This window comes from Heptranchias perlo, chromosome 6, assembly GCF_035084215.1.
Source record: "Heptranchias perlo isolate sHepPer1 chromosome 6, sHepPer1.hap1, whole genome shotgun sequence".
Classification (NCBI taxonomy): Eukaryota; Metazoa; Chordata; class Chondrichthyes; order Hexanchiformes; family Hexanchidae; genus Heptranchias; species Heptranchias perlo.
In genome coordinates, this window is record NC_090330.1 from 14,439,585 (window position 1) to 14,455,595 (window position 16,011).

Here is a 16,011-nt window from a genome sequence, read left to right on the forward strand (position 1 = left end):
CTCTTGAGCAGCCACAGATTTTTGGGGCCAATTAGAATGAAAGAACATAAAACTTCTTTGGCATAGGAGTGAGGCATCAGGCCCAAGCTCATCCTTTTTTATAACTTCCTCCTCAATCTCTTCTCTCTCCAGAAAGCATCAATTATCTCCTGAACTTAATTACACTGCATTCTTTGATGGTTTTCTCTAATAATTTATTCCAAAGTCCATTACTCTTCAAATGTAAAAGCTCCCCCCCTAACTTCTAGCTTTCCTCATTTTTAACTTGTGCCTGTTGGTATTTGAATCCTTTCTCGTAGTGAACAATTTGCTTGAATCAGCTTTGTTAATCCCCTTCATTATCTTGTGTGACATCCATTGTGGTTTTGCTTGTCCCCAGCTGTTACACCCCATTTCTGCACTGCACATTGTCCAAACAGAAATTGTGAAGATGTTGTAAACCTGTATTTGGGAAATGTGACTGACATGCAATTTTATTTATACAACTAGGTGGACGCCCATGGAAACATCTTGCTTTCAACCCTGGAGATTCACAATGAAGTTACAGCAACGGAGGTCACGACAAGTGTGTCCGAATCTAGGAATTCAGTGATGTCCTTTGACAACTCAGGAATTCAGTACAGAAAACAAAGCACAGCCCGAGAAGGACTAGGCCGCAGCACATTGGACAGAAATGCTGCCCAAGCCAAGAAGAACCGTTTGCGAAGAAGGTCCTCCCAGCTAAAAATTAAAATCCCAAATCTGACTGACGTTAACGCCATAGACAGGTGGTCAAGGATAGTGTTTCCGGTCATTTTTTCTCTCTTCAACTTGATCTACTGGCTGTACTACGTAAACTGATGCCGAGGTACCATCTGCAAAGTTCTGAGGACTCCGTTTATTGTACAGGGTGAAACAACTGCCCAGTCATTATAGGAATGCAGCCCCGCAGCTATGGGAATCTTTTTGCCGTAGAACAAAAGCTGTGATAATGCGAGGGAAATTTTTTTTTTTTAAAACTCACAAAGAAAATGATAAAGGATGATACCCTCAGAGAGAGTGAGAGAGAGAGAGAGAGAGATGACATTTATAAGCCTTGAAACAGCTCGTCATACTTTGCATGAGACCATGTCACATAAACAATGAGTTATCTGCCATATACACTAGGAATTGTAAAAATTAGTAATTGTTTGGACCTTGCAAGAGTTGCTTTTTCTTGAAGCTGGTTTTTTTCAGCTATTTCTAAATACAATGATCACGGCTGGTTAATATACAGTATTTAGTTAACTCCCACAGTGTTCTGCAGCATTATATTTCAGTGTGGAACCTTGCAGTATTCTTACCAGTACATAGCACAGGATGAATGCAATATTAATTTTGCAGTGAATGATGTTGAGTGATTTAATCATTTTACACTATGTATAGTTATCATTGATAATTTATTCATGGGCAGAATTATTGGGATTAGTTGCTATTCACAGTTAGACATTGTGTAAATATTCTAGTTCTAGTACTTACTTTTCATTTTATTTCCATTTTCCAAACAAATATGGTAAATGCTGTAGTTTGCTCAGTGGTAACTTCATGAGCATTCCTGCATACTGTTTGAATTCTTTGATGTTACATTTAAAAAAAAATAAAATGTAAAAAAAATAATAAAATTGGTAATAATTGGTTGGTAGAGCAGCAGTTTGAGGCTAAGGGTTAAATAAGTGGCTGCAATTAAAAGGTAAAGGCCACAAGCCTTGTAGCGCGACACAAATGCTCACTGTTAATCATTATCCATGTTAGGCACATCGTCCTTTGGTTTCAGATTGCAAGCGAACAGTCAAAGTACATCTATGAATGAACAGCACTGATTAGACTTGATAAGCATTTCTCGGGATACCTTGGGGGGACAAATTCCACTGGCTGCAATGTAATGGCGTTGAAAATGCATTGGTGAAGATTTCCTCAGTTACATAGAACAGAATTAGAATCATAGAATCTTACAGTACAGAAGGAGGCCATTCGGCCCATCATGCCTGTGCCGGCTCTTTGAAAGAGCTATCCAATTTAGTCCCACACCCCAGCTTTCTCACCATAACCCTGCAAATTAGTCCTCTTCAAGTGCATGTCCGATTGCATTTTGAAAGTTCACATGGAATCTGCTTCCACCCTCTTTCAGGTAGTGCATTCCAGATTTTAACAACTCTCTGTGTCAAAAGATTTCTCCTCGTTTCCCGTCTAGTTCTTTTGCCAATTATTTTAAACCTATGACCTCTGGTTACCAACCCACTTGCCAGAGGAAACAGTTTCTCCCTACTTGCTCTATCAAAACCCCTCATAATTTTGAATACCTTTATTAGGTCTTCCTTTAACCTTCTCTGCTCTAAGGGGAACAATTCCAGCTTCTCCAATCTCTCCACGTAACTGAAGTCCTTCATCCCTGGTATCATCCTAGTAAACCTTCTCTGTACCCTCTCCAAGGCCTTGACATCCTTCCTAAAGTGAGGTGCCCAGAATTGTACACGATACTCAACTGACGCCTAACCAATGATTTTGTAAAGGTTTAGCATGACTTCCTTGTTTTTGTATTCAGTTCCCCTATGTACAAAGCCAAGTATCCCATTCGCTTTGTTAACCGCCTTGCTCTGCCACCTTCAAAGATTTGGGAATATGCACCCCCAGGTCCCTCTGCTCTTGCACCCCCCCTCAAAATAGGACCATTTAGATTATACAGCCCCTCCATGTTGTTCCTCCCAAAGTGCATCACTTCACATTTATCCGCATTAAATTGCATCTACCATGTGTCTTCCCATTTCACCAGTCTGTCTATGTCCTCCTGAAGTCTGCTACTACCCTCCTCACTATTTAGTACATTGCCAAATTTTGTATCATCCACAAACTTTGAAACTGCACTCCCTATACCCAAGTCCAGGTCATTTATATATAACAAGAAAAACAATGGTCCTAATGCCGACCCCTGGGGAACCCCACTGCATACTTCTGTCCAGTCAGAAGAACATCCGTTCACCAATACTCTCTGCCTCCTATCCCTTAGCCAATTACGTACCCAAGTTATCACCGTCCCTTTAATCCCATGTGCCTCTATTTTCCAAATAAGTCTGTTATGTGGTACTTTATCAAATACCTTTTGAAAATCCATAAACACAACATCTACTGCACCACCTTCATCATCCCTCTCTGATACTTCATCAAAGAACTCAATTAAGGTTAGTCAGACACAATTTGCCTTCAACAAATCCGTGCTGGCTGTCCCGTATTAACCTATGCTTCTCCAAGTGAGAATTAATTTTATCCTTGATGATGGTCTCTAGTAGTTTTCCCACCACTGACGTTAGAGTGACTGACCTGTAGTTACCAGGTTTATCCCTCTCCTTTTTGAATAGGGTGTAACATTTGCAATCCTCCATACATAGAATTTTACAGCATAGAAACAGGCCATTCAGCTCAACTGGTCTATGCTGGCGTTTATTCTCTACACTTACCTCCTCCCACCCTACTTCATCTAACCCTATCAGCATATCCTTCTATTCCTTTCTTCCTCTTGTACTTATCTAGCTTCCCCTTAAATGCTCGTTAGTATTTGTAACAAAATTATAAATGCTGGAAATGCTCATCAAGGCAGCATCTGTGGAGAAAGAAACAGAGTTAACGTTTCAGGTCAATGACCCAGAGTTCTGACAAAGGGTCGTTGACCTGAAACGTGAACTCTGTTTTTTTCTCCACAGATGCTGCCTCACTTGCTGAACATTTCGAGCATTTTCTCTGTTTATTTCAGATTTCCAGCATCCGCAGTATTTTGCTTTTGAAAATTCTAAACGCGTTGGGGTAGATTTTCCACTTGCTGCCGAGGCCAAAAACTGGTGTTAGAATCATAGCAAAGTTACAGCATGGAAGGCGGCCATTCGGCCCATTGAGTCCATGCCGGCTCTATGCAAGAGCAATCCAGCTAGTCCCACTCTCCCGCCCGATCCCCATAGCCCTGCAAATTCTTTTCCTTTCAATTACTTATCTCCAGTTCCCTTTTGAAAGCCACAAATGAATCTTCCTCCACCACCCCCTCGGGCAGTTGCAGATAGGCCGCCCATTTTAAAAAACACACGGATCTCATATCCTGATGGGCAAGTTCAAAATCGACCCTGTTGATTTAGAAGGTGTTCATAAATTCACTAAAAATACTGAACATAGGCAATCTTCACAAAGGTAATTGCATGCAGAGTTTCGGTTGAACAATTAAGGGTTTAATTTCCTCTCGTGGCGTGCTGGTTAATGCGTTCATGTAAAATTCCTTTCTGCGCAATTGAAATCCTATCATTAACCTGATAGAGTACAAAGGGAATTTTACGTGAATACATTCACTGGTGTGCTGCCAGAGGAAGTGAATCCCCCTAATGGGATTGCTATCCTTGATGGTAAATAACACTACAGCAAACAAATAAAAATGTAATTCATAGTTCTGTACATATAACAACATTAACAAAGACGCATCAAAACATACTTTCAAGTGATTTTCTTGAGCTACAAAAATACTCTTTAAACTTAATTGCTTTCAGTTGAAAATCCAATATATATGTTTTATAAATAGACTATTGGACAGCCATAAAATACCATAAGGACCTTAAATCATGAAGTCATCCTAACCTGCTGTTGTGAAGATTTAGAACACCCTTATATACATAAGTGTCTATAATGTAATGTATAAATATACACATTTATACATAAAAATGGTCATTGCATTTCAAAGGAATTTGTTGCATGTTTACACTTTGGTATGTTTCCAAGTGATTTGTTAAGACACTGTATGAATGCTGGTTAGTCTGGTTTCTATAATTATATGCAGATATACAACTTGCACATTGGTAGTACATTCTGCAGTGGAAGAATTAACAATAAATTAATGCTTAATGCTATTTCCTTTCAAAACTGATGGCACTAACTGCTCTATAATTTGCAGCTTATTTGTTTAGAGGGAAAAAAATATAAAGTACTATTCATGTTAATGCTTCAAAATGGCCATATACTACACGAGCCGTTTAAAAGCTTGTCCGTTTTTATACCTTACACCATTTTTGCATGTTTCCTGACAAAGTACCTACTACCATTATTCTTGCTTTCTTATATGTTCTACGCTAGCTTTACTCCTGGTGAGTCAGAAGGTACATCGGCCGGGAAATTCCTCGGAGCTGCTCCTGTTCCGCATTACTTCGCTAGAAGTGCGCCGAAAACCCCGTTTACGCAGGTAAAATGAGGTTCACGCTGGCAGAGTAGGAGCAGCTCCGAAGAACGTCCTGGCCCTTACTTCATAGCATCAGGAGCATTATTCTATGTAATGGGCAATGTATTACGTAATAACAAAGTGTGTGATTATATCTTGAGATGCCTTTCCTCACAGGGGTTGAGGAAAGCTGTCTGCTGATGATGTATTTAAGGTGACCTGTTCCTTTAAGGCCACAAGGTCCAATAGCTGTAAGGAGGCACATCCTGAGGTCAATCAGAGGGCAGTTTGCTGTGGCAGAGAAGTTTGTCCAGATTGGCAGTTGCCATAAATGCCCCGTTCCTCCTCTTGGGGAGAAGCCAATGTATTAAGGTTAGAAGAAACCAGCAGGAAATAATTAGCCTTTTTCTTTTTTTAATATCTTTCGTAAAGACATTACTTGTTCATTGGCATGTTCCCCAGTTGGTCAGTTGTGATTTGTTGCTGTTTTATGAAGTCACTTAATCTGAATTATCTGACAATTCCATTCTTTTTGACACCATGTACTGTTATTTACATTGCTTAGTTCAAATTACTGATTCATTCAATTTCTTTCAGTGCAAAAAAGAACTTTTAATTATCAACAAAATGTATGATATTTGATCCATTCGGATGCAAGTGTAGCACAGACTTTGTACGTGTGTCACTGAAGTTTGACAGATGCACTGGATTAAAGGTTTTTAATTGAGGGGAGATTTTCCTGCTCCTGTGCCTGGGGCTATTGGATTGCCTGGGTGCAGCCAATCCAGGAAAATCAGACAGGAAAAAACACATGCCTCTAACAGACCTTGCCGAATTTTCTGTCCATGAATTCAAAAGGACGAAAAATCGAGCAAGGAATATTATGGGCTTGCAATCCTCCCCGCCTGATTTTCCTGCATTTGCTGTACCCTGGCAATCCAATAGCTCCATGTGCAGGAAGAAGAAAGTCTGTCTTTATGTTTTTTTAATAAATTTTCTTCTCTTTTACGCTTGCTATTTGTGACTGTGTGATAATTAGTGATAGACTTTAACACCAGATCTCCATAAAGAGTGTTGGATGAATTCACTGATCCCAATGGGGAGCCTCACTTAAAGGGACTATGAATTGGATGAAGTACTATAACACTGTAGTCCCAATTTTCTGAATTATTTCCAGTGCAGCTCTCCTGTGGTAGTGAGGGATCAATGAATTTACTCATGTATCTAATCCCAGTGTTACCTGTGTTGAATCCATATCCATTATTCGAACCTATGCATCTTTAATAAAGAACAGCTGGTGTAGTACTGTATAGTACACTGTAGACACACTTGAAAGCTTGTGGCTAAAAGTTGTAAGCAGTTTAAAAAGAAAATCTCAAAGTGATTGCAACTTTGAACGGTCCATATCAAGCTAATATGCAGTTGAAGTCTTGCCTATTTTTAATGATAAGGTAAAACATTATAGGTGAGAAATCCTGCGGTATGGTAGAAATATGGGGGGGGGATCTTCAACACGCCACATAAACTTGATGGTGACCCTGTCCCAAATCTCGGGGGCAGGGTTATTTAAGTAATACGGTCGGTAACCACGGGGAAGGGGGGGCAGTGCAACAGAAACGCACACCCTGCTGGCCCAGCAGAAAATTGCATCGGAACCCTGCCACACCAAAGGCCTATTGGGCCAATGAATACAGGGAGGTATAAAGTTTTTATAAGAAGATCCACCACTGGCAGGCTCTGAATCAAATGGAAAGCCGATCCCTCTGGTGAGCTTGGAGATGTTGCTAAATTTTGACAAAAATTTAGCGGATCTGGGTTCCGTCCCAATTCCGTCAGAATTCCATCAAAATTCCAACAGATTTCTGCTTCCCCAGAATTTCTAGACGATTCATTCCATCACCTTGTAAATTCACAACAATACCTAAGATCAGGCCGGTCTTTCATAGTGGGAAACAGTACAATATCGATGTAGATATTGTGGTAGTTTACTTTGACTGTCTTTGGAGATCGAAGAATAATCTTGCAGAACTTTCCTCAGAAAATCAAATAAGTACGGTACAGTCAAAGATAGGGTAAATTGTATGTGATCTGTGTAAGCACATAATAGAGCAAATGGCTTTTTTGTTCCATATTTTCTTCTCCAAAAAAAAAGGCCTTCCAGATATTTATATGTCAAAATCAGCACCCATAATAAAATGTAAATTCCTTCTTGATCCTTCAGCTTCCAATGAGGATGTCAGAACTGTGCACTTGTTGTACAAGTTTAGCTCAGTGCGAAGCGGTTTCAGCTTCACACTGACACCAAACCTGTACAGTGTAAATCCAGGGAGTCTCACTTCACGTTGCCTCTGGTGTCAGGTTGGGCCCAGACTCTGGATTTAGGCTCCATTTACTCTATAAATGCAGTGATGGCACAAAGAAAAACAACCTCACACCGATGCTACCACTGTGTAATGCACCCGAACAGAATCCAATGTAAATCTTTGGTCAAAGCACATGGTTGTTGCTTACCATGTGCTCAAAGCACCAATACAAGAAATTAGCCAGTTATCTTGGAGGGTGGAGCCTAGGGTTGCCAACTCTGGTTGGATGTCTTCCTGAAGTTTTCATCACATGACCTCCTGCCTCCAATTGCCCCTCCCCTACACTCCCGCCATTGGTCACCCAACACGCCCATCCTCGCATAGCATCACCTTCCCACACCAATTGGAAAGCAAAAAAACTCATTACCTAATTGGATGATTCTTGACTGTCAGTCGCACAGCATTTTTCCCATCTCCATTATTTTTGTAACAAACAGAAGTGTTCAAATGAATGAAAAAAAATCATTTTTTTTTAATCCCCCTATGATTTTTCTCCTGGGTTTGCTCGCAACAGTGTCCTGGAGATTAATCTTCAATACCTGGAGACTCCAGGCCAATCCTGGAGGGTTGGCAACCCTATTTGGACAGCACCTGGTTTCTGATACTCCAGGGACCAAGGTTGTGTGTGGCGATGAGCAAAATGTAGATGTGAAAAGTTTGAATTTGCTGGTAGTAACAGCAGTCCTGTTTTGTTGTAAGAATACAATGCACCATGGATAGAATATACAAAATGGATTCTGAGGTCATGGATTCTGAAAGAATACATTTTCAGATAATGGAGCAATCTGAATACCTGCCTTTATCAGAAGTGCTGGATCTACAAACAACAACAAAAAAAAGCAAGCTGGCAAGACATATCTTACGCCGCAATCATACGGCACTGCTGGTCTGAGATTTGAATACGCACAATGTGATTTACAGCCTGCAAGATTCCTAGATACAGATCCCACTGAAAACACCAGCAGGAGGATATCTGTGAGCGGTAAAACAGGAATGGGTGAGACCGTGCACACACTCGTAACATTAAAAGGACTGTGGGGTCGAGATTCCCGGGATAAGTGCTGGGACGCGCCCATTGAGAAACCCTGCTGCTGAGCCTGCCGGGCAGGGGAGATTAGTATTTCAATAGCGGGCACTGGCACCACTATGGACACATGAAGGGTGCCCGCTACAGCGAGGGACTCAGAAAATGTAGCACCTCCCAATAGCCCCCTGACTAATTCATAGGCCTTGGCCCAGAAATTGCTGGAAAAGTATCCTCGAGTTTAATGCGCATGCCATTATTAGTGCGTAAATAACTCAGCAATTTGTGGCAAGGAACAGATACACCGTGAGTTGCGAATCGCCACAAATTGCTGGATGATTTGCGTTGCTCCGCTGTTAACTTTGCAAAAACAGGATCTCACCGTCACACTGTCCGTGAGTGTCAAGAAATTGCTGGATTTGTTACAGAAATACAAATTAAACTCGCCGCAGAAAGTTAGGGCTGGTATTTCATGTCATAAGGACCCTGTTAATGACATGATTTATGGTCCTGAGATGAAACTCAACCTCAGAGGCCCAGAAAGGGAACAATTGAAACCGTGGAGTCTCTCTCCTGCAGGTAGTAAATTGTTCCTAGAGGTTTTATAAATTTTACATTTTTTAATCTTTGTTCTCTCAATCCAAACTTTCTTTCCTTCTCTTTATTTCTCTTTCTGTATCTAATTTGACTCTATTTCACCCTATTTCCTTCTCCATCGTTCCCTCTGTTTCTTTCTCTATCCTTAAATTTCATTGGTTAAAGAGATAGGCCATTGGACCCGACGTTCGGGAGGTCCTAGATGCCCCGTTGCCCTTGCCAACTCGCACTTCCAGCAATTTGCGGCGCAAAAATAATACGATCTGTAGGGTGAGGAAAAAAACCCCAATTCACGGCGGTCGCAGCGAGATACCCCACTCCAGGAAATTCGGGGCCATTATGTGCATCCCCAATAGTTTTCTACCGGGTCTGCACCATCCAGACGCATGCAAATTCAGTGCCACCCACCAAAGCACAGCTGGTCAAAAGTTCTGAGATCATCCCCATTCCTGGTGCAGTATAACTGAAGCATGGTGTTAAGCGTACTTTCAGCTGGTCTGTCGACAGTTTTTAATGTAAGGAATCTTACAACACCAGGTTATAGTCCAACAGTTTTATTTGAAAATCACAAGCTTTCGGAGGCTTTCTCCTTCGTCAGGTGAGTGTGGGATTCCATGGAAGGTACCGCATATAAAGTCAGAGAACAATGCCTGCTGATTACAGATAATCTTTCCAACTGCCCGTTGTCAAGGCAATCAAAGGAGTCGAATAGTGTTCAGACAGAGAGACATTACATACAGGATTACAAACTACAAATATGCAAACGGTCAGAATCCAAAGACAGAGAGAGAGAGAGAGAGAGAGAGAAACATCCGAAAGGAAGAGAAAGAGAGAGAATGATCAGTTGTATTAAAAACAGATAACTCTTTTTTCGCTGGTGGGGTTACGTGTAGCGTGACATGAACCCAAGATCCCGGTTGAGGCCGTCCTCATGGGTACGGAACTTGGCTATCAATTTCTGCTCGACGATTTTGCGTTGTCGTGTGTCTCGAAGGCCGCCTTGGAGAACGCTTACCCAAAGATCGGTGGCTAAATGTCCTTGACTGCTGAAGTGTTCCCCGACTGGGAGGGAACCCACCTGTCTGGCGATTGTTGTGCGGTGTCCGTTCATCCGTTGTCTCAGTGTCTGCATGGTCTCGCCAATGTACCATGCTCCGGGGCATCCTTTCCTGCAACGTATGAGGTAGACAACGTTGGCCGAGTCACAGGAGTATGTACCATGTACCTGGTGGGTGGTGTCCTCTCGTGTGATGGTGGTATCTGTGTCGATGATCTGGCATGTCTTGCAGAGGTTGCCATGGCAGGGTTGTGTGGTGTCATGGACGCTGTTCTCCTGAAAGCTGGGTAATTTGCTGCGAACGATGGTCTGTTTGAGGTTGGGTAGCTGTTTGAAGGTGAGTAGTGGAGGCGTGGGGATGGCCTTAGCGAGGTGTTCATCGTCATCGATGACATGTTGAAGGCTGCGGAGAACATGGCGTAGTTTCTCCACTCCGGGGAAGTACTGGACGACGAAGGGTACTCTGTTGGTTGTGTCCCGTGTTTGTCTTCTGAGGGGGTCTATGCGATTTTTCGCTGTGGCCCGTCGGAACTGTGGATCGACGAGTCGAGCGTCATATCCCGTTCTTACGAGGGCGTCTTTCAGCGTCTGTAGGTGTCCATCGCGTTCCTCCTCATCTGAGTAGATCCTGTGCCTTCGCAGGGCCTGTTCATAGGGGGATGGCCTCTTTGACGTGGTTAGGGTGGAAGCTGGAAAAGTGCAGCATCGTGAGGTTGTCCGTGGGCTTGCGGTAGAGTGAGGTGCTGAGGTGTCCGACTTTGATGGAGATTCGTGTGTCCAAGAAAGAAACCGATTCTGAGGAGTAGTCCATGGTGAGCTTGATGGTGGGATGGAACTTGTTGATGTTATCATGTAGCCTCTTCAGTGATTCTTCGCCGTGGGTCCATTGGAAGAAAATGTCGTCGATATATCTGGTGTATAGCGTTGGTTGGAGGTCCTGTGCAGTGAAGAAGTCCTGCTCGAACTTGTACATGAAAATGTTGGCGTATTGTGGTGCGAATTTGGTCCCCATGGCTGTTCTGTGTGTTTGGGTAAAGAACTGGTTATCGAAGGTGAAGACATTGTGATCCAGGATGAAGCGGATGAGTTGTAGGATGGCGTCTGGAGATTGGCTGTTGTTGGTGTTGAGTATTGATGCTGTCGCAGCGATGCCGTCATCGTGGGGGATACTGGTGTAGAGTGCCGAGACGTCCATCGTGGTGAGAAGCGTTCCTGGTTCAACTGGTCCGTGGGTAGAGTTTTTGTAGGAAGTCTGTAGTGTCGCGACAGAAGCTGGGGGTTCCCTGTACGATGGGTTTCAGGATGCCCTCGACGTATCCAGAGAGGTTCTCACACAGAGTTCCATTGCCTGATACGATAGGACGTCCGGGTGTGTTGGCTTTGTGTATCTTTGGGAGGCAGTAGAAGTCTCCCACGCGGGGAGTACGTGGGATGAGAGCGCGTAGGATGCTTTGAAGGTCTGGATCGAAGGTCTTGATCAGTTTGTTGAGCTGGTGGGTGTGTTCTTTGGTCGGATCTGCGGGTAACTGTCTGTAGTGTTCCTGGTTGTCCAGTTGTCGGTATGCTTCTTTGCAATAGTCCGTTCTGTTCTGTATGACGATCAGCAGAAAGCTGATCCTCCAGCCAGCTCGCTCCTAATATTAAAACGTGACTGGCGTTCAGATGTGAATGGACGGAGCTCTGCACAGGGGTGTAGCCACACTCACACTGAACCTTGGTGCTCAGTACTTTGATTTACTGATTTTCTATATGTAAATCCAATAGGGAATTCAGGAGAAGCTTCTTTACCCAGAGAGTGGTTAGAATGTGGAATTCATTACCACAAGGAGTAGTTGAGGCGAATAGCTTGGATGCATTTAAGGGGAAGCTAGATGCACATATGAGGGAGAAAGGAATAGAAGGTTATGGGGTTAGATCGGGTTAGATGAAGAAGGGTGGGAGGAGGCTCGTGTGGAGCATAAACACCAGCATGGACCACTTGGGCTGAATAACATGTTTCTGTGCTATACATTCTATGTAATTCTATGTCATATGCTGGTTACATATTTAAGCAGAGGGCGACAAAAAATTGTTTCAAAAATGTTCAAATCCCTAGGACTACATCATAGGGATAAATTTATCACTTCGCACTGGTGGTAGCTTATATGAAGGGACTGGATTGTGTTTATGTAGACCAATCATTGCAATTGGATAGGTTTTGGAGGACTGGGTCATGATTACAAGTTACATAAGGGCAGAACTAGACTGGAAGTTAGGCGTTTCTTCTTTTCACAGACCTGTGGAACAGGCTGCTGGTTCATGCGATGGACTGAATTCCTTCAAGCTATAGTTGGACCTGTTTCTGGCCGGGACGGAGATCACCTCATACACAAGGTAGGTACTGCCTAGAATTATTAGAGCTAGAGTCATCTCCTGACTAGTTTTGGTCACTGGCGGGGTGGGGGGGGGTCGGAGAGGAATTTCCTAGATTTTTTTTTCCTCCCAAATTGGCCTGGGCTTTTATCTGGTTTTTCACCTCCCCCAGGAGATCACAGGGTTTTGGGTGGAGGGGTGGGTGGATGGGGAAAGGGAGTTTATATATTGTGATACACAAGGTATCATAATTGTGTGGGATCAGCTGGATGGACCAGAGGGCCTTTTCCTGTCCGTCACTGCCTAAAAGGTTTGCAGAGGAATTTTCTAGATTTTTTTTCCCTTATTGGCCTCGGTTTTTGCCTCTCCGAGGAGATATCATGGGCTCGATTTTCGGACGTCCTAGACGGCAGGTTCGTGGCGGGGGGGGGGAGGCTCCAAAAATCGGGGATTCCCAGAGCGGGTCGGGAGCCTGGCTCCAACCCGCCCACTTCCCGGTTCCCCAGTGACGCGTTTAGATGCGCGCACAGCCCCGACATGCGGGACTTGATCCCATTTAAAGCAATTTTGCAGACCTGATTTGGAGGATATTTTAGGAGGGGTGGGATTTTCAACTCAACTGAGCGTGTTTCCGGTACTGGGGGAAACACTCCCAGTTGAAATGGACGTGTTGCAGCCACCAGCCTGTGGCAGCTGCAAAGGTCCATTTGACAGGTGGGGGGGGAGACCCTCACTCATTGCAGGAGGCCACTCTGACACTTTGGACAAAGTTTGGCCTCCACCACCCTCCTCCTAACAATAAAATTCACAAACTTGCAACCTCAACACCGGTGTGCAGACACATGTACTTACCTTGCGGACCCCCTCAGATGTACATCTTACGGATGGGGGCCGCCATAGCTGCAGTCATGACCTCCTCGGAGGATGAACAGCATCACCAGCCTCGCCGGCCACACCATCCACCTCTGACACGTGGAGCTCCACAACACAGTGCTGTGACACATCCACCTGCACAGCAGGAGGGAGGGCAACCGCAGAGAGAGATGCGTCGCAGAGGGCACTACCCTCGCCACAGGGTCTACAGACCGAGGGTCAGCTTCCTGGACCTCTCCGAGCAGCAGTTCACACGGAGGCTCAGAGTCACTCGGCATGTAGTCGTGGATATCTGCAGCCTCCTTCATGCCGAGCTGCTCCCGGCTGGCCCGAGCACCATCTTCTTACCTGTTGCTGTCAAAGTCACCACTGCACTCCACAATTTCTCCTCCGCATCCTTCCAGGGCGCCATCAGGGACATCGCCAACGTCTCTCAGTCGTCTGCACAAAAGAGCCCTGCAAATACACCTACACCCACTCTGCAGTGACACAATGGGTGGCATCAGGTGTGGGTCTTCATGGTGATCCTCAGGAAAGGGCATTATTGCACAAACCAGACAAGATTTGCAAAGACGTGGCAGTAGTGGTGACAATATAATATGTAATGTGAGTTGATCAGAAATCAAATATAAGTAAAAACCATGACAAACCCTCAAACGCCCTTGTGCATCCCCTTCATGCTCACGACACGTTTGCCTTACGCTTCCTACTACACATATGTGATGCATGCCCTGTGGCTGCAGCACAGGTAGTGGCAGGTTGAGTGAGGCTGACCGTGAAAGAGATGCATGAGAGGGTGAGTATGAGACGGAGCCATGAAATTGTATGAGGATTGGGTTGAGTGGTAGTGGTGGGATGAGTACTGGCGAAGTGAGTAAGTGCAGGTAAGATGAGGATGAGCTTTGAGTGGGTGTGAGGAGTGATCTAATAGAGTAGCGTTGGCAGTGCAGAAAGAGATGTGGGGTGGGGGCGGTGATGTTACATACGGAGTGTAGGGGAATGAGTAAGAGTACTCACTTCGGCTGACCTACTTAGGTCATTGGAGCGCCTCCTGCACTGTATGCAGGTGGGCGATATGTTGGTGGTGCTGGTGACCTCCTCTGCCACCTCGAGCCAGGCCTTCTGGTGGCAGAGGCAGGCCACTTCCTCCCGTCCGCCGGGGAGAAGATCTCTGTCCTCCCCCTCCTCCTCACCCCATCTAATGATACCTGGAGTGAGGTATCATTAAACCTGGGAGCAGCTTTCCCCCTGGGCTGTTCCATGCTGTAATTTTGGCTCGTTTCTGCAGCATCAGTCAGTGGAGGATTGTCCCTTTAAATAGGGCTCCTCCAGCTGACAGCCTATGCTGCGGCTGCGCAGTCCGCCCGCTGCGCAGCTTTCCAGCGCGAAACCCGGAAGCCAAGATAAGTGCCTTCAATTAGGCTGCGATCCCCGAATTCACTGAGCATGTTACCCTTGCGCACAGTCGACCCCCCCGCTGCCAACCCACCTCCCTCCTAAAATCGAGCCCCATGTCTCCGGGTGGTGGAGAGTGCCTATATTGTGATGCACTACGTATCACAACTATATGGAACAGACTCGATGGACTAATAAGTCTTGTCCTGCCCGTCACTTTCATATGTTTGTATATCAGATATCATTGCACAGCGTGCACCCAAGGTTCCAAAAACTACTGGCAGGCGAGGTTCCTCACTGGCAGTGCCCTAGTTGGAAAATTACACCTTATACATTAGAACATGTCACACATTAACATCTAAAGTCTAGAGGGTTCTGCTTCCTTTTTTTTTCATTCATGGGATGTGGGCGTCACTGGCAAGGCCAGCATTTATTGCCCATCCCTAATTGCCCTTCAGAAGGTGGTGGTGAGCCGCCTTCTTGAACCGCTGCAGTCCGTGTGGTGACGGTTCTCCCACAGTGCTGTTAGTAAGGGAGTTCCAGGATTTTGACTCATCGACGATGAAGGAACGGCGATATATTTTTAAGTCAGGGTGGTGTGTGACTTGGAGGGGAACGTGCAGGTGGTGTTGTTCCCATGTGCCTGCTGCCCTTGTCCTTCTAGGTAGTAGAGGTCGTGGGTTTGGGAGGTGCTGTCGAAGAAGCCTTGGTGAGTACACACTGCAGCCACGGTGCGACAGTGGTGGAGGGAGTGAACGTTAAAGGTGGTGGATGGGGTGCCAATCAAGTGGGCTGCTTTGTCCTGGATGGTGTCGAGCTTCTTGAATGTTGTTGGAGCTGCACTTATTCAGGCAAGTGGAGAGTATTCCATCACACTCCTGACTTGTGCCTTGCAGATGGTGGAAAGGTTTTGGGGAGTCAAGAGGTGAGTCACTTGCCACAGAATACCCAGCCTCTGACCTGCTCTTGTAGCCACAGTATTTATGTGGCTGGTCCAGTTAAATTTCTGGTCAATGGGGACCCCCAGGATGTTGATGGTGGGGGATTCGGCGATGGTAATGCCGTTGAATGTGTAGGTCAGATGGTTAGACTCTTGTTGGAGATGGTCATTGCCTGGCACTTGTCTGGCACGAATGTTACTTGCCACTTA

The 16,011-nt window shown here is 44.9% G+C and overlaps 1 protein-coding gene across 2 annotated transcripts in view; it reads left to right on the top strand.

Moving 5' to 3' along the window:
* Positions 1-932, top strand: part of gabrb3 (gamma-aminobutyric acid type A receptor subunit beta3) — a 387,525-nt gene extending 386,593 nt beyond the window's left edge. For both annotated transcript variants that reach the window (XM_067985792.1, XM_067985793.1), the window contains one exon: positions 490-932. In XM_067985792.1, coding sequence (XP_067841893.1) covers positions 490-840 — 351 coding nt within the window. In that variant the 3' untranslated portion in view covers positions 841-932. The remainder of the gene's footprint in view (positions 1-489) is intronic.
* Positions 933-16,011: the final 15,079 nt, after the last annotated feature.